This window comes from Pelophylax lessonae, assembly GCF_965119305.1.
Source record: "Pelophylax lessonae genome assembly, chromosome: 1".
Lineage (NCBI taxonomy): Eukaryota > Metazoa > Chordata > Amphibia > Anura > Ranidae > Pelophylax > Pelophylax lessonae.
Genome location: NC_138768.1, coordinates 574,567,299 through 574,591,648, shown reverse-complemented (window position 1 = coordinate 574,591,648; position 24,350 = coordinate 574,567,299). Strand labels below are relative to the sequence as shown.

General features: G+C 38.9%; 1 protein-coding gene across 1 annotated transcript in view; it reads left to right on the top strand.

Annotated features, from left to right (window-relative positions):
- The first annotated feature begins 9,380 nt into the window (after window positions 1-9,380).
- The window catches only part of LOC309567267 (UDP-glucuronosyltransferase 2A2-like), a 165,764-nt gene continuing 150,794 nt past the window's right edge, over window positions 9,381-24,350 (top strand). Inside the window, exon 1 of the mRNA XM_082272652.1 lies at window positions 9,381-9,754. Coding sequence (XP_082128778.1) covers window positions 9,400-9,754 — 355 coding nt within the window. The 5' untranslated portion in view covers window positions 9,381-9,399. The remainder of the gene's footprint in view (window positions 9,755-24,350) is intronic.

The following is a 24,350-nucleotide window of genomic DNA, read 5'->3' as shown; positions in this document are numbered from 1 at the left end:
CATATAGTATAACATATTAGATTCCATATGGTTATAAAGTGCTACAAACAACTTTGGTAAAACATATATGACTTTGGATTTTTTAAATCTTTCCTGGAATATCTGTTTGATGTAACAAAGTTCATGGTATGTTTCCTAATGATTATGAAATAGACTGCTTAAAACAAAATTATCACATTTACTAACCTGAGCCTGAAAACCTACAGTTTTTATACTAGTAAGGCCAGAATTCTATCTGGCCCTAAAATGTTTTTTTTTTTTTTTTATTTATGCAATCTTAAAAGAAAAAAAAAAAACCTGTGTTCTATGATAAAAATCTGGCTTTCCTTGGTGTTTATTCCTAATGATATGCTGATTAGGGATGATCGAACTTTTGAAAAGTTCGGTTCGGCCAGAACATCCGAACTTCCCGAAAGTTCGGCCCGGATTTCAGAACCCCATTGAAATCAATGGGACCCGAACTTCGGTAATCAAAAAACACCATTTTTAAGCCCTAAAACCCAATAAGCGCCCCTAAAAAGTGCCCAGGGTTCTGGGTCATGCCCCATTAACTATTAATCACACAAAAAAAAGTTCTTAAAAATTGTCATTTTTGATAAAAAAGCCAATTATTGAAAAAATTTTAAAAAAAAGAGAGATTTTTTGATTTTTACTTTGGATTTAGTATCTGGGGGGTCTAAAAGGTGTGCATGTGAAGTTTCAGCTCTGTAGCATGTCAAGAACCATGAAAAAAAAAAGATAATTTTTCAGTAGAACCGGGATGTGGGTCGGGAGCCTCCTTTAACTTTAACACCTATATGATCTTTTTTTCTGGTTCTGGAAATGCTACAGAGCTGAAACTTCACAGGTACACCTTTTAGACCCCCCAGACACAAAATCACACAAAAAAAAGTTCTTAAAAATTGTCATTTTTGATAAAAAAAGCCAATTATTGGAAAAAAAAAGAGATTTTTTTGATTTTTACTATGGATTTTGTATCTGGGGGGTCTAAAAGGTGTGCATGTGAAGTTTCAGCTCTGTAGCATGTCCAGAACCATAAAAAAAAGATCGTTTGTATTAGAACACTTTCTTTCAGGACAGGTAGTTAGCTTCTCTCCCGGTTTAATAGAAGGCATTTTTTGGGGTTCTTTGCAGTCAGGAAAAACATCTGAACTTGTGTATAGTGGTACTGTGCACAAGTTCTGATGTTTTGCCTGCCTCCAAAAACCCCCAAAAAATGGCAGCAAAAACACACCTGGGCATTTTTTTTTTACGCTAGCGTTTTTTTTGGCTTTTTTTTGGGTTCTTTTGAGGCAGGCAAAACATCTGAACTTGTCTATAGTGGTATATATACACACATACTTATATGTTTATACACACCTAGACATATATAGGTGTGATAGTAGCAGAAATATATGCTTGCGCTAATTAAATCATTTACACTAATATATTTCTGCTACTATCACACCTATATATGTCTAGGTGTGTATAAACATATAAGTATGTGTGTATATATACCACTATAGACAAGTTCAGATGTTTTGCCTGCCTCAAAAGAACCCAAAAAAATGCCAAAAAAAACGCTAGCGTCAAAAAAAAAAATGCCCAGGTGTGTTTTTGCTGCCATTTTTTGGGGGTTTTTGAGGCAGGCAAAACAGAACTTGTGCACAGTACCACTATACACAAGTTCAGATGTTTTTCCTGACTGCAAAGAACCCCAAAAAAATGCCTGCTATTAATTTAATAGCAGGCATTTTTTTGGGTTCTTTGCAGTCAGGAAAAACATCTGAACTTGTGTATAGTGGTACTGTGCACAAGTTCAGATGTTTTGCCTGCCTCCAAAACCCCCCAAAAAATGCCAGCAAAAACACACCTGGGCATTTTTTTTTTTTGACGCCAGCTTTTTTTTGGCATTTTTTTGGGTTCTTTTGAGGCAGGCAAAACATCTGAACATGTGTATAGGGGGTATATATACACATATATGTCTGAATATATACCCCTAGACATATATAGGTGTGATAGTAGCAGAAATATATTACTGTAAATGATTTCATTAGCGCAAGCATTTATTTCTGCTACTATCACACCTATATATGTCTAGGGGTATATATTCAGACATATATGTGTATATATACCCCCTATACACATGTTCAGATGTCATGTCTGACATCAAACATGTCCTCAAAAAAGCACTGACAGTGGCAGCCCCTGCAGCATAAAAAATGCTTGCTGGTGAGAAGCCATAATGGTGTCCCGAAGCAATTCAGAGAAATGATCATTTCTCTATTGCGGTCACTCTGACATGGAAGGGTTTGGTCACCCTGCTATGGCAGTCACTGTCAGTTCACCCTACACTACATTACGGTCACCCTGGTATGGGTTTGGTCAGTCGGTCACCCTGCCATGGCAGTCAGTTAACCCTACACTACATTACGGTCACCCTGGTATGGAAGGGTTTGGTCAGTCGGTCAGCCTGCCATGGCAGTCGGTTCCCCCTACACTACATTACGGTCACCCTGGCACTTCATACTTTCCCTACAGAAACTAAATTTTTGAAGCTAACTTAAATGTAAAGGAGCACTCTAACTACACTAGATATCCCTTTCCTCACACTAAAAATAGCTAAATGACACTTTTTAAGTAAAATTAACAGAACTGCTTCCACTCTCTTCCATGTCCAGTATAACAATGCTAGGAATTTGGCGGGGGCGATCTTATATACTGGGGGGCGTATTCACTAATGATTTGTCTAGGGACCCCCTAGTCACTCCAATCACATTCCTAGCATTCTCCTGCCCCCTCAATTGGATTTTGCTAATGGTTCTGGTCCAATCACGGGCTTTTAAAGCCCATTTCCTGAAGCATTGCATTTTGGGCAGTTCTGGTTGCCGAATTCCAAACTTTTTGGGCAAAAAGTTCTAAATTCGGCCGAACCTCGAACACCCAATGTTCGGGCCGAACCGATGGTCGACCCGAACCGTTCGATCATCCCTAATGCTGATATAAACAAAGGCTGGTAAGAATAAAATCCTTGTTTAAGAGCATGCTAGGGAAAGAACAATGGAAATAATCCTTTAAGACAGCTTATTTTACTTTACTATTTTACAGATAAAGTAGTAAAACAAACAAGACATTTATTATTAATCCATGGGTAAAATACGATTAAGAGCCCGTTCACACTGGGGCGACCTGTCAGGCGACTTGGTCGCCTGACAGGTCGCCTTCCATACAGAAGCTGTGGACCCATTCTAATAGGAGCGACACAAGTCGCTCCGACTTAGAAAAAGGGTCCGGAGCTTCTTTGGGGCGACCTGGAGCGACCTGCATTGACTTCAATGTTATGAAGTCTTTGCCGGCCGCTCCGAGGTCGCAGTGCGAGCAGCGCACCGCGACTTCACAGGTCGCCCCGGGAAGTAGCATCGCCCCAGTGTGAACGGGGTCTTAATTGCATTAATTACAATAGTTGATTAAAAACCCAACTTAGCTGAGTACCTGCCAAAACATTTCATATGGGTTTTTTTTTTTTTAAACAAACAAAGCAAAAAACAAATCTGTTTTAATACTCTTAGAATAATACCCTTGCAGCTCTAGAAAAATAAGAGTTCATTTATCCAAAGTAACCTGATTTAAGGGTTACCCAAAACTGATCATTTTCTATTTTTAGTTGTCTCCTATTGTTAGTTATTCCCACTCATATTATCACTATATTCAGAGTAAAATTATAGACATAGGGATCATTGCAAGATAAACTCACAATGTAATGTTAAAATGCAGTCAGCTCTCACCTTCATGAAAAAAGCCCCCACACCCCACCTCTAACACTTTACCCATGACTGATTGAATCCTTATCCTTCTCCTAGTCCTAATCTTTTATTTACCTTTTAAACCACATTCCAGAATCTTTTATTTTAACCATTTTAGCTCTAACACTTAATAAAGCCTTTGTTCTGCATGTTGATAACTCCTGATCCAGACAAAAACATGGCAAGGTTGGATCAAAAGACTCTTGAGCTGCTCTCATGTGGTAAGAGGAACCAATTAGTTTCTTCAAAGTATAAAATTGTACACATTTATTATTTATTCATTGTCTCATAAATATATTAAAAGAGATGTATGGTCAAAGTTCTTTTGCCCATACTTCTCATGTGGGTCACAGGTGTGCACTTACTGTCACCCAGAATCAGCTTTAGCCCACTGTCGGCTAACATTACAGAGCCACTCCTGGCTCTGGAGGGATCCCAAAAATAATTTTGGGATCCATCAGATGTCCTACTGGAAGCTGGCTCAGCCTTTTAGTGTGCTCTCACCTCCTGCCCAGTGAGTGCTGGCAGGGCAGAGCAGTGACTGACATCACTTTGTGCTCAGATCAGACCCAAGAATTGAGCGATCAGTGGTCAGGTGATCACTCAGTTCTTGGGCTTAAAGCCGGCAGGGGACAGCTTGCAGCATTATTTATTTATTTTTTTTAATTCCTGCACTTCTCCTTTAATTCATTCATATTGGCAATTGTGTATCTACGTATATATGTATCAAATAGTGCAGCGCTAGATAGTAACAATAATGACTATATTCCAAAAAACATTAGTGCAGTGAAGTCACATAAGGTCAAAGTAAACGTCCATGAGAATCATGAATCCCAACACATGGATCTGGAGTGGAGAGCAGAAAGTCCAAAAAAGAAGGTGAGGTCCCAAGATATGGTGAGCAGAAAGAAAACACCCGTGATGAATGGATAAAGGTGGCTGCTTACCAAAATGAATGGACCCCCAACTTAATGGACAGGTCAATCAAACTTGAGACAAAACCACTCAGGATGGACTCTTTCCTCCACAGAAAACGGACATGGGTCATCTCCAGCGACTTCTTAGCTCTCCAGGGTGTAACAAGCAGCCATGGTATAGCTTATAATAGCTCCGATATTAGTGGCAACCCAAATGGAAAGGAAGGAGGAAGGAGACCATAGCGTAATAATAATTGTGTATCTACATAGATTAAAGGTAAAAAGGATCCTGGAGCAAAAGACACCAAGAGTGGACACCAAGAGTGGACATGTTTTATAAAATTTTATCTGAAATAATCTCCAATTGTCTTGCAAAATGGGCTAAACTCGAATTCCTTGTTGTATTTACAAGCATACATTGCGACAGGCTAAATAGCTCTCTTCCAGAGCATCTAGAGCATGGTGTCCAAACTTTTGGCTTCTCTGGGCCACATTGAGTACAGAGAAATTTTCTCGGGCCGCATATAAAATATATACTATTAGTTAAGGTATATAAGTAATAAAACACCGCCGCACCCTTCCCGTGCTGCCACGCCCCCCCCCCCCCCCAGCACTAGTTTAACACAACTAATGGATGATCACCTCCGAGGCTACCTCTGTGGCCGTGCCCCCGACTTGACTTTCTTCCTCCCCAGCAAAAAAAAAAATTGTCAGGGGGCAGTGGGCCGCATTGCCTGCGGTTCTGGGCCGCATGCAGGTTGGACATGCCTGATCTGGAGCCTGTGCTTGGAGAAATGGTTTGAAAGTCTTGCTACCATTTCCAAAAACTCCCATGTCTAATAAAAATAAGTGCCTATTTAATGCATAATGTCAGCTAGCATCAGTTATAGGATGTACTGTCTGATAAAAGTTGCTTAGCTGCAGAGCATAGCTCCAAGGAAGAGGAGCCTGATGTTGCTAAACCAGATCCTCACCTGACAAAATCCCATAGTTTACAACAGACTTCAATCATCTAGATCAGTGTTTCCCAATCTTATTCTTCATTCACCCCAAATGGGCAGTGTTTTGGGAACTTACCTTAGATAACAGCTATCATAAATGCTAAGCCACTAACTTTGGATTACAGCACCTCTGCAAAGAAATCTTGAAAACATGACTGTACTGTTGGGGTATGAAATATGAAGATGATGTAGATCATCTGCCAAATCATTAATAGCTTCTCACTTGGAACACTTCTCTGTCTAAGGTGCTCTTTGCATGTGAGTCCACTGGCAGTTATCTATCCACTTACCATCAAATCACGTACCAGTACATCATTTTGGTACCATTTTTTAGAGCTGACTGTTGGCTCTCTAGTAATAACAACCAATGTGGCTAAGCTGTTATTACAAGCAGCCAGAGGGGATGACGCCCCCCCCGCTATCTTCTTCTGCTCGCCCAGGTTCTCCCGTCCGACTGGGAGACCTGAACGACCAGCCAGCATGTCCGCCAGAATCAGCTTTGATTGGGTCTTGGATGTAGTAACCTAGATGCGACGGCATGACATCACTTCCGAATTATTTGGCAGCCAATGGCACCAGTTTTCAAAAATCTAAAGTATTCACACTGATCTTGGCGTTTTGAATACTTTCAAGTGCAGAGGAGGGGTTTGGGGTCTTATAGACCCTAGATCCCTCAGTAAAGAGTACCTGTCACTGCCTATTACTGTCACAAGGGATGTTTATATTCCTTGTGACAGCAATAAAAGTGATTAAAAAAATAAAATTAAAGTGACAGTGTAAAAATAAAAAAATAAAATAAATAGGAAAAAAAAACCTCCTCTGTATCTCTCAACAAGTAACCGTTAAAATCTTTTAAAGCATTGCCTATGGAGATTTTTAGGTACCGTAGTTTGTCGCCATTCCTCAAGTGTGTGCAATTTTAAAGCATGAAATGTTCAGTATCATTTTACTCAGCGTAGCATCATCCTTCACATACAAAAAAAATAGGGCTAACCTTACTGTTTCATTTTTTTTCTTATTCATTGAAATTGCATTTGAAAGACAGCTGCGCAAATATAGTGTCATATAAAATATTGCATCGACTGCCATTTTATTCTCTAGGGACTCTGCTAAAAGAATACATATACTGTATATATATACTGTATAATGTTTGGGGTTCTAAGTAATTTTCTAGCAAAAAATACCTATTTTAACTTGTAAGCAACAAATGTCAGAAAAAGGCCAAATCTTCAAGTGGCTTTATCAGTTGCTTGAGTCTTTTCTGACTGCGGTACTTACTTAAATGAAAAAGATGTAAAGGTAAACAGTATTGTTACTCTATTTGCAAACCCATCAGCATAAAAGCATATTGTACTAGGAAAGTGGTAGCCAATTCACACCTTGGCACCTATTCTTGCAGGTTGCCTGCTAGCAGCATTGGTTTCCTGATTCAACAGAATCCCTTTGAGAGTAAGTGGCGGCTTTTGGGCTCATAGCTTCTTAACCTTATGTACACAGTTCCAAGCCGGATCCCCAATGTGGTCATCAAAAAGCCTACAACTTCACCCAAAAAAAAATATCTGTCCCCTTTATGAGCCTAGCTTTCTTGCAGAACATTACTGAAGATTTCTTGATTCAGTTCAACAAGCCACTTCCTGCAAAGACACCCAACTATATGTGAAACAACACAAACTGCTATTTTTTCAGACCATTGAGAAACATCTAGAGGCAGAATGATCTGTTCGACAGCCATCCTCACCCATTTGGGAATTTTGTGGCCTGTGTTGCCATCCAGTTTGCTGAGGCTGTTATCAGGCTACTGACTACTCTCAGAAAGACAACCACAGGACATCTGCATAGTGAAAGGCCTTTGGTCATATGTGTTTGTACAGATTTTTCTGGTTTATACTTGATCAGGGGTGCCTGACCTCGATGGCGGGTCAGCAAGCCCAGATTGCGGGTTCCTGACACGCCATCTCGAAGTATCAGTGTGAAGAATGGAGTCAGAGGTATAGGAAGCATGCGGCTACAGTAGAGAGCAGAGCTGATGCTTCCAGTAAAGCGCCTGATCCTGTCACAGGTGAAGTAATACCAAATGCACTCCGCCTCCTGTGACAGCAGCAGCGCCAGCAATACCTGCCATAGGGGACAGCAGCAGCTGTCAGCCAAACCCACCCAGGGGACAGCAACAGCCCTGGGAGACAACAGCAGCTGCCCGCCATACCTGCCTGAGGGACACCAGCAGCCACCAGCCATACCCACTCTGGGGGACAGCAGCAGCAGCCGCCAGCCATACTCACCCTGGGGGACAGCAGCAGCCATCAGCCATACCCACTCTGGGGGACAGCAGCAGCAGTCGCCAGCCATACCCACCCTGGGGGACAGCAGCAGCCGCTAGCCATACCAACCCTGGGGGACAGCAGCAATTACCATTCATACCCGCCTGGGGGACAGCAGCAGCTACCAGCCCTACGAGTCTGGGGGACAACAACAGCCATACCTGCCCTGGGAGTAGGTATAGGTAGAATTAGCAGATACTGGGGTTAGGCTATCAGGTAATAATTGGAACTAAATTGCCAAATTGACACCAAATGTTTTAAATTAACCATCTATTTTGTACATGCAGTCGTTTTGTTAAAATTTGTTAATCTTCTGTGAGGGTTAGACTTTCGGTCAGGGTTCTATTCCTGTTTGTGACCCACACTTTGTGTTCCTTTTACACCAGTTAGCTTTGAGTGACTCGAAGTAGGAATTTTAAAGCCAAGTTTAAATAAAACATACGTACATGAAAACAGCATTCCTGATGTGAAAATCCGCCTAAAACTAATAGGTATTGACGCTGACTTGAGTTTAACTAACACTGTATTGCATCTCGTAGACTAGCCACAGACAGTGGGCTGATAAAAAAAAGAAGGAAACGAATGCCTGTGATCGAGGTGGATGTAGGAATCCTCCCTGCTATGCTATTGTATTCTGATAGCGGGTACTTTTCCACTGTCGTTATTCAATAATCAGCGAAAACGTATTTCCAAATCAGAGGAAGCAATCAAAGTGTTATTGGATATTTTGTTTTTTCACAAAGCACTTGCTTTATGTTAATCCTATTGTAATAATACACTTATAAACAGGATTACACAGGTGTAGGAAACGCAGATTGCTAACACGCAGGGAGGTAGAAATACTCAATAAAGCCAAGGTAACTTAAACTCTATTTTCAATATCTATTTAATATCTATCTATCTATCTAATTTTTTCCATACCTTCTACTCTGTTTAACAGTTATCTTTTTTAACTTTTCCTAAAGGCTACCAAATTTGTTCATATACAAAAGTCAAAATGAGCCCATTGCCTAGGTTATTAAAATATAAAGGACTTGGAAAGCTATTCACAGTCCAAATTCTCCTTGCTGGATCTGTGTTTTGTGGAAACGTTTTAATCTGGCCAACAGAAGGGAGCCATTGGTTTAATATGAAAAAGATAATTGATGAATTAACCACTAGGAATCATAATGTTACAGTGCTCATATCTACAGGCGCTGCTTACGTTAATACAAATGATAAAAAGTCAGAGAATTATTTATTCTACCAAGTTCCTTATGGGAAAAACTATACACTGTCGATTATTCAGGACTTTGTCAAGCTTTGGATTTACGAAAAGCCAAACATTACCTTTTTTCAATTTTGCAAACGGTTCCGTGAGTTGGCAAGTCAAGTAAATGCGATGTATAAGGAGAACTGTAATTCTGTGCTTAAAAACCAAGAATTCCTGGCAAATTTGAAGTCACACCAATACAATGTACTTTTATCTGATCCAGTTGTTATGTGTGGTGAACTTATAGCTCTAAATTTGGATATTCCTTTCATGTATTCATTGAGATTTTCACCAGCCTCAGCAGCAGAAAGATACTGTGGACAATTGCCCTCATTTCCATCATATAACCCAGCATTTTTGTCAGAACTGACCGACAGCATGTCGTTTTCTGAAAGAATAGAAAATATTGTGTCATACTTAATTCAAGACTACATCTTTCTCAGCGTATGGAGTGAATGGGATTCATACTTCAGTGACATATTAGGTAAGTCAAATTACTACAATAATGTAAAAAAAAAGGAACTCAAGTCATATTTATTTTAAAAATACCCAGATATGTTTTCCAAGGGAATACGCTGATCATGGTTATTCAATAAATGACTATTCCCGACCAAAGGATGTTATGGTGGTGAGAAGTATTTTGTTCCAAGAATACAGACCCAGATGTAGTAAATGTAAAAAAATCAATAAACAATACGGTAATAGATTCATAAAATTCTGTAGCAATCCATTGAGTTTCAAAAAAGTTAAACAGATTTGTGAATATTAAAATAAAGAGAATTAATTACATTAAAAGGATTCAAAGCATTGATATTTGCAGTCTTTTTTTTTTTTTCTTTTTTTTTTACCTGACCTTAACACGACTTGTGGGATGGGTCTGGGGACAACGGGCAATGTATCATTTTTTATTATTAGCTGAAAACTGTCTTCCACAGAGTTGTGTAGACTTACTGTATCACCAGGGATGACAGCTGACTAACAGGCAGGACAGATGCTGGGTTGGAGTAAAGCTGGGTATACACTAGTAGAATTTTGTTCAACATTTTCTGTTGTAAGAACATTTTAAGAATGTTCCTTCATGTTTCTAATTTTTAGCAGGGTCAAATCAATGTTCATTTTCAACCTCAGTGATGAGAAGGTTCAAAGGAGCAGGATGGAAAATGTTTCTCAAAATAACAGATTTCTAACAGTGTATGTGGTTTTCATTTGGAAAAGTGTATTTATTTCAAAATCGAATGTTAAAAGCAAATTAAATCTTCAACTACTGTATTCAACTAGGTACTAGGAATTTTTTTTTTTAATTTTCTACAAAACTCTACTAGCGTATACCCAGCTTTAGTCCCAAGACAGAAGCTCAGAGCAAACAGGAGAAAGTAGCAGAGTCAGCGGGCTGATGGTCAAGATAAGCACAGGAAAGCTGAGTACAAACCTCCTCCAAACACTCACAGGAGCAATATAAGGCAGGAACATCAGACAGAAGTCAAAGAGAGACAAAGAGACAGTCTAATCTGTTGATCAGCCCAGGTTAGAATGTTCAGCAATCTAATTATTACACTAGAAGAGTCTTTTGAATATTTTAGCACTTTACCATTAAATTCTGGGTGTTTCAAACTAAGGTAGCAATTGCCCCATAAATGATAGTTATTAAAATAAACCTACAAATTCCATTATGCTGACCATGTAAGTTTATAAAGAGTTAAGCAGAAAACACACTAGTAGAAAATCTGCCGAAAATTCCCACCCGATGTGAAATCGTCCGATTTTCGCCTAGTGTGTACACAACTTTCAGCAGCCGATGCCGACATTTTCAACGAAAAAAAACGGAGGGACAAACACCAAAATTTTTTTTGTCCGTCCCCAGACGACCAATTTTCATTTAATGTGTATGCAGTACGTCAGTGAAAAATCAGATACGAAAGACCGCGCATGATCTGAAGTTGCTGACAACCCGGAAGTCTAGGAACAAATGTGCCAAAAAAAAGAAAAATCGGACGAGAAATTTCGTGAACATTTATGCACTGTCGACTAAAAACGGTAATTAACGCTGAGAAGACAGAGAAAAATCGTCCGATTTTCGTCAAGTGTGTACCGCCCTTTATGCAGTGACTGAAAGATTTGTTGTCCTGCCTTTAGTGGTTCTGAGTTTGGTACAGCAGGCTGGTAAGTTCAGAAGCTGTCTGCATTAGCCTCGGCAACATCTGTAGGCTGGGAGATGTGTTCCTGGTGTGTGCAGTGACAGTATTGCTTCGGAGCGTGTCTGGTGCAGTCAGGGAAAGGAAGAACTACAGATGTCATAGCAAAAAAACCACAGTCTACTTACCTAGCATAGAGTATCTATTAGTTCCCAAATTGTTATAGAGTGCAACAAATGACAGCTTTAGTAAAACTTATATGATGGATTAGATTTGTTTAAATATTTCCTGAAAAATCTGTTTGATCTAATATAGTTCATGGTATATTTCTTAATGATTATGACTGTTTAAATAAAAAACTTACAGTTTTTATACTAATCCGGGCCAGAATTCTAACTGGCCCTAAAATGTTTTTATTTTTTATGTAATCTTTAAAAAAAATCTGTATTCATTACTATGAAAATCTGGCTTTTTTTTGGTGTTTACTCCTAATGATGTGCTTATCAACAAAGACTGATAAGAATAAAATAAGTAGAATGAAAGTAATCCTATAAAACAGCTTATTTTACTTTACTGTTTTACAGATAAAGTAGTAAAACAAACAAGATTTGTATTGCTCGTTGATATTAAGTAAACTTTGGCAAACACATGTGTTATTCATACATGGGTAACATATGATTAAATTGCATGAATTACAATGGTTGGTTAAACACCCAACTTAAACTGACTGTACCTGAATACCTGCCAAATCATTTCATATTTTTTTTTTTTTTTTTTAGTAATTTTAGAATAATACACGTGCAGCTCAACAAGAGCTCATTTAATTCAAAGTAACTTGATTAAAGGGTTACCCAAAACTGATAATTTTCTATTTTTAGTTTTCTCTTATTGTTAGTTATTCCCACTCAAATTGAATTTCAGAGTAAAATTACATAGACATGGATCATTGCAAGATAAAATCACATAGAAATTTAAAAAATGCATTGAGCTCTAATCTTAATGAAAAAAGCCCCCACACCCCACCCTTAACACTTTACCCATGACCGGCTGAAACCTTTACCTACTCCTAATCATTTCTTTAAACTTTAAACCAAATTCCAAAATCTTTTATTTTTACCACTTTAGCTTAGCACTTCATTTAAGCTCTAACACCTAATAAAGCCTTTGTTCTGCATGTTGATAATAGGGTTGATCGAACGGTTCGGGTCGACCATCGGTTCAACCCAAACATTGACTGTTCGAAATTCGGCCGAATTCAGCAACCAGAACCGACCAAAATGCAATAGAACAGGAACTGGGTTTTAAAAGCCTGTGATTGGACCAGAAACATTAGTAAAAGCCAATTGAGGGGGCAGGAGGATGCTAGGAATGGGATTGGAGTGACTAGGGGGTCCAGAGGCCAATCAGTAGTGAATACGCCCCCCAGTATATAACATAGCCCCGCCAAATCTCTAGCACTGTAATACAGGGGCTGTGGAATAGAGTGGAAGCAGTTCTGTTACTCCTGCTGCAAAAGTGTCATTTAGCAATTATTAGTGTGAGGAAAGGGATATCTAGTGTAGTTAGGGTACGATATACCACTATAGTTAGATTCAAAAGTCTAGTTTCTGTAGGGAAAGTGTTAAGTGTCAGGGTGACTGTAGTGTAGTGTAGGGTGAACTGACTCTGACTGTCTTAGAATTGTCTTAGAATTGCAGTAGAGCAGGGATAGGGCTCCGCTACTTTCACACCTGGCCGTATTTGTTTCAGGCGTTAATTGGGCTTTTTTGTGGACGTCTTTGGAGGCAGGCATGACATCTGAACTTCTGTATAGGGGTATATATGCACACACACATATATGTATATATACACATCCACACATATAGGTGTGAAAGAAGCAGAACCCTATGCCTGCGCTAATGAAATTATTTGCAGGGATAGGGTTCCGCTCCTATCACACCTATATGTGTGTATGTGTATATATACATATATGTGTGTGTGTGTATATATACCCCTATACAGAAGTTCAGATGTTATGCCTGCCTCCAAAGATGCCCAAAAAATGCCCAATAAACGCCTGCAACAACACACCTGGGCGTTTTTGTTGCAGGCGTTTATTGTGCATTTTTTGGGTGTCTTTGGAGGCAGGCATGACATCTGAACATCTGTATAGGGGTATATATGCACACACACATATATGTATATATACACATACACACATATAGGTGTGAAAGAAGCAGAACCCTATGCCTGCGCTAATGAAATTATTTGCAGGGATAGGGTTCCGCTCCTATCACACCTATATGTGTATGTGTATATATATACCCCTACACAGAAGTTCAGATGTCATGCCTGTCTCCAAAGACGTCCACAAAAAAGCCCAATAAACGCCTGAAAAAAAATCGCCCAGTTGTGAAAGGAGCAGAGCCCCATCCCTGCTCTACTGCAATTCTAAGACAAACTATCTTTTTTTTTCTGGTTCTGGACATGCTACAGAGCTGAAACTTCACAGGTACACCTTTTAGACCCCCAGACACTAAATCCAAAGAAATCTAATTTTTATTTTTTCAATAATTTTTGCAATAATTGGCTCTCTATCAAAAACGACAATTTTTAAGAACTTTTTTATGTGTGATTAATAGTCCCTGGGGCATGACCCAGAACCCTAGGCAATTTTTAGGGGCATTTATTGGGTTTTAGGGCTTTAAAATGGTGTTTTTTGATTACTGAAGTTCGGGTCCCATTGATTTCAACGGGGTTCTGGAATCCGGACCCAAACTTTCGGGAAGTTCGGGTGTTCTGGTCGAAACAAACTTTTCAAAAGTTCGATCATCCCTTGTTGATAACTCCTGATACAAACAGAAACACAGCAAGGTTGGATCCAGTGCAAAATGATCTTGAGCTGCTCTCATATGGTAAGAGGAACCAGTTAGCGTCTTAAAAGTATACAAATGTACACATTTATTTATTTATTCACATTCGCTGTCTCATAAATATAATAAAAAAGTTATGTAGGTCAAAGCTTTTTTGGCCATACTTCCTATGTGGGTCACAGGAGTACACACTGTCACCCAGAATCAGCTTTAGCCCACTGTCATTTAACATTACAGAGCTGCTCCAGACACTGGAGGGATTCAAACAATAATTGCAGGATTCATCAGATGTTTTATTGGCAGCTGGCTCAGCCTTTTAGTGTGTTCTCATCTCCTCCCCAGTGAGTGCTGGCAGGGCAGAGCAGTGACTGACATCGCTTTGTGCTCAGATTAGACCCAAGAACTAAGCGATCAGCGATCAGGTGTTCGCTCAGTTCTTGGGCTTGGAGCCGGCAAGGGACAGCTTGCAGCATCAGACTGATGCTGCAGCCGGTATGTACGGTAAGTATGTATGTTTTTTTTTTAAATTCCTGCACTTCTCCTTTAATTTATTCATATTGGCAAGCATGTATCTATTTAGGCTAAAGGGAAAAATGACTCTGGAGGAGAAGACACTAAGAGTGGACATGCTTACAAAATAATCTGGAGTGGGTGACTAGGGACAAATAGAAGGAAAAGAAAAGAATAAATACTTTCCTCATCTCTGTGTATAACAAGGAGCATGGGGGAGCTCATGAACATAATTGGTATGGTATTGACAAAGCCCCAAATTATCCACAATGGCTCAAAATTGATATGCTCCAGAAATATTTAGACAGAATAAAGGTGGACAAAGCATCCACCCACGGATCCTAAAAGAATAGAACTCTGTAATTTCAAAGCCATTGTTTCTAATTTTGGATCACTGGATTCACTGGATTCATTGTTTCTAATTTTGAATCACTGGATTGGCGTAGGCCAATGTGGTGCCTATATTTAAAAAGGGATCAAAGTCTTTACCAAGTAACTATAGATCTGTTAGTTTAACTTCTATAGTCGGGAAGATACTGGAGAGTTTATTAAAAGATCACATAAATTAGTTCTTGCTGGAAAAAAATATTTTAAGCAACAGACAGCATAGATTTATGAAAGACAGAAATTGTCAAACAAACCTTATTTCTTTTTAAGAAGAGGCAAGTTGTCACATACCTAATCTGAGGCCAAGGTGCTGAGAGGGCTCCCCTTGCGACTAAGTGCGGTACACCCCTAAAGGTGGTACAGGAGGTGTAGAGCCCAAAGAAGCACAGGTTGTACAGGGTACTAAGGAGCTGGGCCGGTGGTTACCTGGTGGATGCTGGAAATGACAGGATACACAGCAAGACAGATGTCTCTCGGGAACTCCAGATGAACTTGGCAAACTTGTGCTCACAGGAAAAAGTAGTGGAAACCAGGCTGAGGATCAAACGCAGGTAATCTGCCCGGGGACAAGGCATGTAGCAGAAACAGGAACTTGGCCGAGATCACAACAGGAAAGCAGGCAGGTAGTAATAGCAAAGTCCATAATGTGAGCCGGGGTCATATACAGGAAGGTAGGCAGGTAAGTAATAGCGAAGTCCGTAAAGCACAGGTGATCAAATAGGAGCAAGGTTAGTAGAGCAAGCCAGAGGGTCAACGCCAGGAGAAGAGATCAAACAGGTCAGAAACAAGCCGGGACAAAACAGGAAATCAGAGGAAAGTACACAGAGGTTCATGAACACATGAAGGCTGAAGACAATCCAGCAATTTGGTGGAACCAGTAGCAGTTTTATATAGGCCAGCAAGTGGCCACATCTTTCACGTTATGCGTGCACCATTGCATACGCACGTACGCTGATTTGCGCCATCGCGCACCTGCGTACGTCAATTTGCTTCTGCACATGCGCATAGGAGTGCACCGGAGGCGCCCATCTCTAGTACTGGCAGCATTGACAGTTCTTCCACTGCCATTTCCCTGTCATAACAAAAACCTTGGACAGAAGGGTGGCTGTGGATGTAGCTTGAATTTTGCAAAGACGTTTGACACAGTTCCCCACACACGGCTAATGTGTAAGGTTAAGTCTACAGGCTTGAAAAGATCAGTTTGTAAATGTATAGAAAACTGGCTAAAAGACAGAATTAGGAGAGTAGTGGTTAATTAATTCTTACTCTGAATGGTCTGAGGTTATTAGTGGTGTACTCCAAGGTTCAGGTACACTTCCTTTTTAATATATTTAAAATTATATAGGGTCTGGGTTTAAAAGTACCATTTCAGTCTTTGCAGATGACACCAAGCTATGCAGTAGAATAACTTCCTTACAGGATGTCTCCAACTTACAAGCCGACTTCTATGAACTGTTTCATTGGGCAACCATATGGCAAATGAGGTTTAATGTTGATAAATGTAAAGTTATGCATTTAAGGACTAAGAATATGCATGCATCATACATACTAGGGAGAGTAAATTTTGGGGAATCCAGCGTGGAAAAAGATCTGGGGGTTTTGGTAGATCATAAGCTTTATAATAACATGCAAGGAGATTAAGGGGAGATATGATCAACATGTACAAATACATAAGGGGTCCATATAGTGAACTTGGTGTTGAGTTATTCCCTTTAAGGTCATCACAGGGGACAAGGGGGCACTCTTTAAGTCTAGAGGAAAAGAGATTTTGTCTCCCAATATGGAAAGGTTTATTCACAGTAAGAGCAGTGAAAATGTGGAATAGACTCCCTCCAGAGGGGGTTCTGGCCAGCTCAGTAGATTGCTTTAGAAAATGCCTGAATTCTTTCCCAGGTGTACATAATATAATTGGGTACTAACATTTATATGTAAAGTTGATCCAGGAAATATCCAAATGCCTCTCAAGGGATCAGGAAGAATTTTTTTTCCCTGCTGTAGCAAATTGGATCATGCTTTGCTGGGGTTTTTTGTCTTCCTCTAGATCAGCTGTGGGTATAGGATTGTGTATATAGGATTGTATAGTTGTGGTTTTATTTTATTTATATTTTTATTGGTTGAGCTAGATGGACTTGTGCCTTTTTCAACATGACTAACTTGATTACTATGTTCAGGGCGATCAGACCTTTGTCCCTGGAAAGCTACAACATTCCTTTGAGCAAGCATTCCTTAAGCAATGTCCTCGGCAGTCTGTGTTAAGAAAGTTCCAGATGATAAAGTCCCTTGTCCTCATTCCTTGTCCTCCTGGTCATAAGGAAATGCTCAGATGAAAGTCTCTCTAATTCAGCCATCATCAGGAAAACATCCATATCTTCCTCACCCTCCCATATGATCATCTGGTCTGCATCCTCCCATCTGGCCTTGTCATCTGCTCTGCCTGCTCCACCTCTCAATGTTGATTACCTTAAAAGAGTAAGAGACAAAGCAGTATATGTTCCTTCCTACTTCTAATAAAAAATAGTTTACTTCTCACATTTCTCTATCTCCCCAGTTCTAACTGCAAAACTATTGTAGGGTGCCCACTTTTGCCTTGTAACATTTTCACGGAAAGGCATTGATTTCCAGCAGAAAGAATAAACCTGCATTCCTCTCCGTGCTATCCTGGGAACACTGGCCTGCTGCTGATCTCTAGCAAAATGCCCCATTCTATGACAAAAAAAAAAAAACAATGTAACTGAGGCTGGGTTCACACCTAATATAAATGCGGCTCACAGCAGGGGTCCGATGTGTCCCTGTTCTCTGTTTCAGGGACGAATAGGGCCCGAATCTGTGACTAAATTTGTACCAGAAACAAGAGTAAAAGACGCACAGGACCCCTGTACAATCCACTCTGTAGCCGCCACGGAGATGTGTGAACCGATTCCATTGAGAGCCAGACACACTCCCCTGGCATGCAATTTGGATGCTAGGAATCCTGCATCCAATTTGCACTAGTGTGAACCCAGCCTGAATCTACTATTCCCAACCAATTGCTTCCACCTCTTGAGCAAAGCTGGTGTAGTAATTCCATCTATTTCCTCTCTAAGGACCCCCAACTTAAGTAAATCAGTCCACATGTGTCCCCTGGAGACCTTAGGCCTTGCCTTCTTTTATCTGACTCATCTCGGCCATCACTATTTGAATTGATCAGATTCTCAGCTTCCCATTTATGGGAAGTAACAGTGACACATGTCCTACTTTTGCTCACAGGCTTAGGGCCTTTGTCCTTTGTTAGGGCATCATCATTAAAATCTTCAGCTCTGCCTGCTGTGGTTTGAACACACTTCAAAGCCACTGCAGGTTTGACTTTGAGTGCCCTACTTTCTAATTCCTTTACCTTGCTTGCAGTGTCTTCCACACACTTGGTTGCCACTGCAAGCTACTCCTTTAGTCCTTCATTTGTCCTTTCCTGGACAAATATGTTATAAAATCACCTAAATATCCATAGCAAAACATTCCACATGCTGATTTTATAGTATGATATTTGAAAAATGTAAAACTCAGCAATTATTAACAGCTCTTAAAGCCTACAACTCCACCGAAAGAAGACTTCTGTCCCTTAATGAGCCTAGCTTTCTTGCAGAAAATCACTGAAGATTTATTGATTCATTTCAACAAGCCTCTAACTGCAAAGCCACCCAACTATATTCTCACCAGTCTGCTGAGGCTGTTATCAGGCTACTGACTACTGTCAGAAAGACATCCACAGGGCATCTGGGTAGTGATAAGCCTTCAGTCATCAGTGTTTGTAATGATTTTTCTGGTTTCTACTAGATCAGGGGGGGCCAACTGCTCAGGAGTAGCCGCCAGCCATAGCTGCCTGGGGGACAGCAGCATGTAGCAAAAAAAGGAGATGACCGCACTCCGAAGTAAATCAAAAATTGGAGTAAAATTTATTCCACATCAAACAAATAGGCAAACTGGAACAACACACTGTGGATGCAGGACACAAAGGCAGACGCGTTTCACGACTTAGGGATGTCGCTTACTCATTGCCAGCTCCATTCTGTGTGTGCAGCTACCACAGATAAACCCATACAAGCAGCTGTAAACATTCAGGTTCATTGATTGATTGATTATCTGAATAGGTGTCGGCTACAAGTCTGTGGATTTAAAGTGCACAAACAGAATGGCCCCAAACGAAAACAAATACAAATTCAAATACACAATAATAGTGATATATGTACAAAAATACATCAATGACAAAATATTCATTTAAGACAAAAAATGTGCATTTGTGTTGAACAAAACTCAGTATTATTAAAAATACATGAATGTAATCGTGCTAAAATAAACCTGTATACAATATATGTATATGTATACTTATGTGAACTGTGAAATATTCAATATACAAAAAACATATTCAATAGTGTGAGTATGTATCAACAGATCGATACTCGATCAGAAAAGTTTTCTAACCGATGTAAATAAATCCCCAATATAATGATATAAGAAACGAAGTACGTGTACCCTGTTGGAAAAAACATGTGAAAAAAAAAAAATATATATATATATATATGGTACTGGGTAGACTTCGTACATGAAAACACTGTTTAAAGTGAAGAATTATTGAAAAAGTGTATATATATATATTCAAAAGAGGAAAAATTATATATATTGAAAAATATATATGTGAAAAATATATAGAAAATTCATGGAATGTGTATAAAAAATAATTAAACAAATAAATGTGTATATATATAGTGATTAAAAATATCATGTTTTGAACTGATTAGATGTAAAGTATACATACACATATATATATCATGTTCCAGTATTTCACAATTATAAAAACCACATAGAATATCTTGCGTATTAACACAAGATATACTCTTTCAATTCATTCCACAAACAGTGTTTAAAACCATAATAAAGAATAGATAGAACTCACAGTGTTACAAATGTTATTGGAGCTAATTAGCAACCCAAACATATATGATTCTGTGAGAGGGGGAAGGGGATAGAAATCGGGGAAGGTTGGCCCATTAGATTAGATAGCTGACTGCTATCCAATACCATTTAACCCATAATTGGATGGCCAAAAAACCCCCCGATATTTAGAATCGGTTAGTGTATGGGAAATAGTATAGAGAAACATCCAAATTAATCCAATTCTGGCAAAAACACAGATTCTAAATAGAACCATAAAATATATCGATATATAGATAGTTTCTAAACATAACTAGTCAGATTATAGATTATGGATGAAAAAAGTTATAATGTTTCTATATGCTCAATTACTGAAAAATATGTATTGAAAAAGCTACTATTTCCCATTCCACAAGGGGAAAAAAAGAAAAGATTATAAAATAATCTTCTTGGACGAACCTATATTAAAGTAGAAACAGACTGGTTGGCTAATTGTATTGAAAATATATATATGTTCAATTATGTGTTAAATTTATTACACTGAAGAACATATCTATACAATATAGGCCTGTCATATATATTTGCATAGCAATTTTCCTTGTATGTATGGCTCATTAAAGCTATATGCTTTGAAGATGGATACAAAGAATATAAAGGACATGGGATATGGCCACTTAATTTGTATGCATAAACATATAGATACATATATATATACACCATATGTCTAAGCATAACACATTTTTGAAATTTCTTTAGTAAATATTGGCTTTAAAAGTCACCTATCAAATTCATGTGTAATATGGATATTTATTTTAACATATATAGATGGAATATATATATCTTTTAATACTATGTGTAAAAATGTGTCACGTCCCACTCGAAGTTCAAGCCTTCGGGTATTCGTGTACGGAGCATAAATATCCAGAAAACCTCCCTTTTACAGAGGATCTGGAATAAATCTCCTCCTCTCTTGGGTTTTAGAACTTTTTCTATGATTTCAATCATTACTAGTGAAGTGTCACCTCCATGAAAGTCATTAAAGTGACGGGCCACATTTGTTGATTTTACACATCGAATATCACTTAAGTGCTCCCTGAATCTGTCTTTCAGTTTCCTAGTAGTTCTACCTACGTATTGTTTCAAACAGCCTTTGCAGGTGATCAAATATATAACATATTCTGTGTTACAGTTAAAGAATTTGTTAAGTTTAAAATTCCTCCCACTACTTGAAGACTGAAAACTCGGGCTTTTCAAAATGTGGGGACAGGTGACACAGTCCTGCATTCCACATTTGAAATTGCCCTTACAATGTAACCATGTCAATGATGGAGAGCTGGTTTTTGTAGAAAAGAGGCTGGGAGACAATGTATTTCCCAGTGTAACCGCTCTCTTTGCTACAATGTTCACACCCTTGTTTAGGATGTTATCACATATTTGATCTACATGCAAAATTGGCAGATGTTTTTTAATAATGTGTTTTATCTCATTAAATTCCAAGCTATAGGGAAGCGCTAAAGTAACAGAAAATGTATTTTTGTTTTTATTTTTGATGTTTTTCTTTTTGTATGATTTTTTATTTTCTGTTGGCACCCTTGAGCTATTAGGATTAGACTGATAATCTACCGCTATTTGATTAGTTGCTAATAATAAATCAGTACGGTTCCTCTGGAGGGCCAGATGGTATGCTCTGTCCAGCATCCATCTGGGATATCCCCTCTGGAGAAACCGTTGATACAGATGGACCGATTCTTTCTTAAAGGTATCAATGTCACTACAAATTCTTCTAAGTCTAAGGAACTGTCCTACCGGTATACCTTTAATTGTGTGTAGAGGATGTCCTGACTTGGCATGCAGTAAACTGTTACCCGCCTGGGGTTTTCTGTATAAGGTGGAAGTGACTTTGTTACCTTCATGTTGTAGGGTCACATCAAGAAACTCTATTTTATCCGGGTTAGAAAGACCAGTAAAAGTAAGATTTAAATTATTATTGTTCAAAAAGCACATAAATGTGTCAAGGTCAATGGATCTATGGCATATGAATAGTAGATCGTCAATATAGCGAAAGTATAAAAATGTTAATTCCCTATATGGGTTATCACCTCCAAAGATGCGGGACCTCTCCCACCAACCCATATAGAGATTGGCTAGGGAGGGTGAGAACTTGGCTCCCATCGCAGCCCCGCATCTTTGGAGGTAAAAAACATCATCAAAGGCAAAATAATTATGTGTGAGTAAATACTCAAGAACTTCCACCACAAAATCTTGTAAAACAGTAGACATTTCTGTAAAGGTTTCCAAACTGTATCTCACCGCTTCCAAAGCTAAAACATGTGGGATAGACGAGTACAGGCTGGACACATCGCATGTGATCCAGCTGTAGTCGTCTGACCATACAAACGAATCCATAATTGTTAACAAGTGGTTGGTGTCCTTTAAGTAGCTGGGAAGTGTGTGTACTATATGTTGGAGTTGTCCATCCAACCATTCTCCCAATCGCTCGTTCAAGGATCCAATGCCCGCTACTATTGGTCGACCTTGTACTGTGTCCAATCCCTTATGGATCTTCGGTAAATGATGGAATATCGGTGTTACTGGAAACTCAGGGATCATACTTTCAAACTCTCTGATGGAAAAAGCTCCTATAGTGGCCCCTTTTTTCACCAATTTATTTAAGACAATTTTATATTTGCTGGTTGGGTCACTCTTGAGGGTTTGATAGGTTTTAGAATCCGATAATTGTCTCAAGGCTTCCGCTTTATATTGTGCTTTGTCTAAGACCACAACAGCTCCTCCCTTGTCTGCATTTTTTATAATGATTGAAGCATCTTCCTGCAGAAGTTTTAAAGATTTTCTTTCCTCTGTGGTCAAATTGTCCATATTTGACTTGACATATGAGGGTAAATTAGATGCCAATTTAAAGATATCGGTTTCAATTAGCTTTTGGAATTTATCCATTTCTGCAGACCGGGATTGTATGGGATAAAATGAAGATGGTGTCTTTAAAAGGACTCGACGGGTTCCTTCTTCTCTATCAGAGTAGGATGTAGATGACTCATAGATCAAATCCTCCAACTCCGATATAGCACATTGTTCCCGAAAAGAAAAAATCGGAGCATTTATGGGGCCGTGTGTGGAAGCATTAAAGTCTTGATCGGCTCCTTCTATAATATCTTGGTCGATATCAACATGGAAATGTCTCTTCAAAGTAAGGTTACGAATAAATTTATTGATGTGTAAAATCGTATCAAAGGGATCTAGATGTGTATGGGGACAAAAATTCAGTCCTTTAGATAATAGAGAGATCTCATCGGTTGTGAGAACTCTCTGAGATAGATTTAACACATTTGTAGACGTTATCTGCGGTGTGTCCTCAAATTGTATTGGCCATTTGAGTTTTCGCTGATGTTTCTTTCCTCCTCTCCTTGTTTTGACTTTTTTGTTTTTTTCTTTTTTGTTGGATTCCTGCCCCTCTTCTGTTCGTTTTTTGACCCATTATATGGACTAGAATTGGATCTAGATGTATGTGTATAGTCAACAGAAGTGTCAGATGACGTATAGGCAACCGATGTATCCGTGCCTGTTGTTTCTGGATCCGAGAAACTCACTTTTTTCTTTGGATAATGACGGTTCCAAGTGTTCGGTTTTTTCCAAATATAGACATTATTTGTCTCATAATCTACTTTATCTCTCATTAATTTCTCTTTTTTGCCGCTGATGGTATTTGTTTCTAGCTTGTTTATTTTATCATTCAACTTGCGGTCAAGTTCTGTGAATAGAGAATTACTTTTCAATGGAGATATTTCTTCTTGTAGTTTGGTGATTTCATCCTGTAACCTCTTTAGTTCCAAAGTTTTTGAGTCTATTATGAGTTTCATGAGATTAAAGGAACAGGTGGAAAGAGTGTCTGTCCATTGCTTTTTTAGTTCTTCATTAAAAAGATCAAACGTTGGAAACTTTTTTATCCGTAGACCTCTTGGAATACGTTCCACATCCAGGTATTCAGTAATTGTGGTCTTTTCCCAATAAGCCCTTATTTCTTTGACAAAAAGTGGTCTTAGACAAAGCACAATATAAAGCGGAAGCCTTGAGACAATTATCGGATTCTAAAACCTATCAAACCCTCAAGAGTGACCCAACCAGCAAATATAAAATTGTCTTAAATAAATTGGTGAAAAAAGGGGCCACTATAGGAGCTTTTTCCATCAGAGAGTTTGAAAGTATGATCCCTGAGTTTCCAGTAACACCGATATTCCATCATTTACCGAAGATCCATAAGGGATTGGACACAGTACAA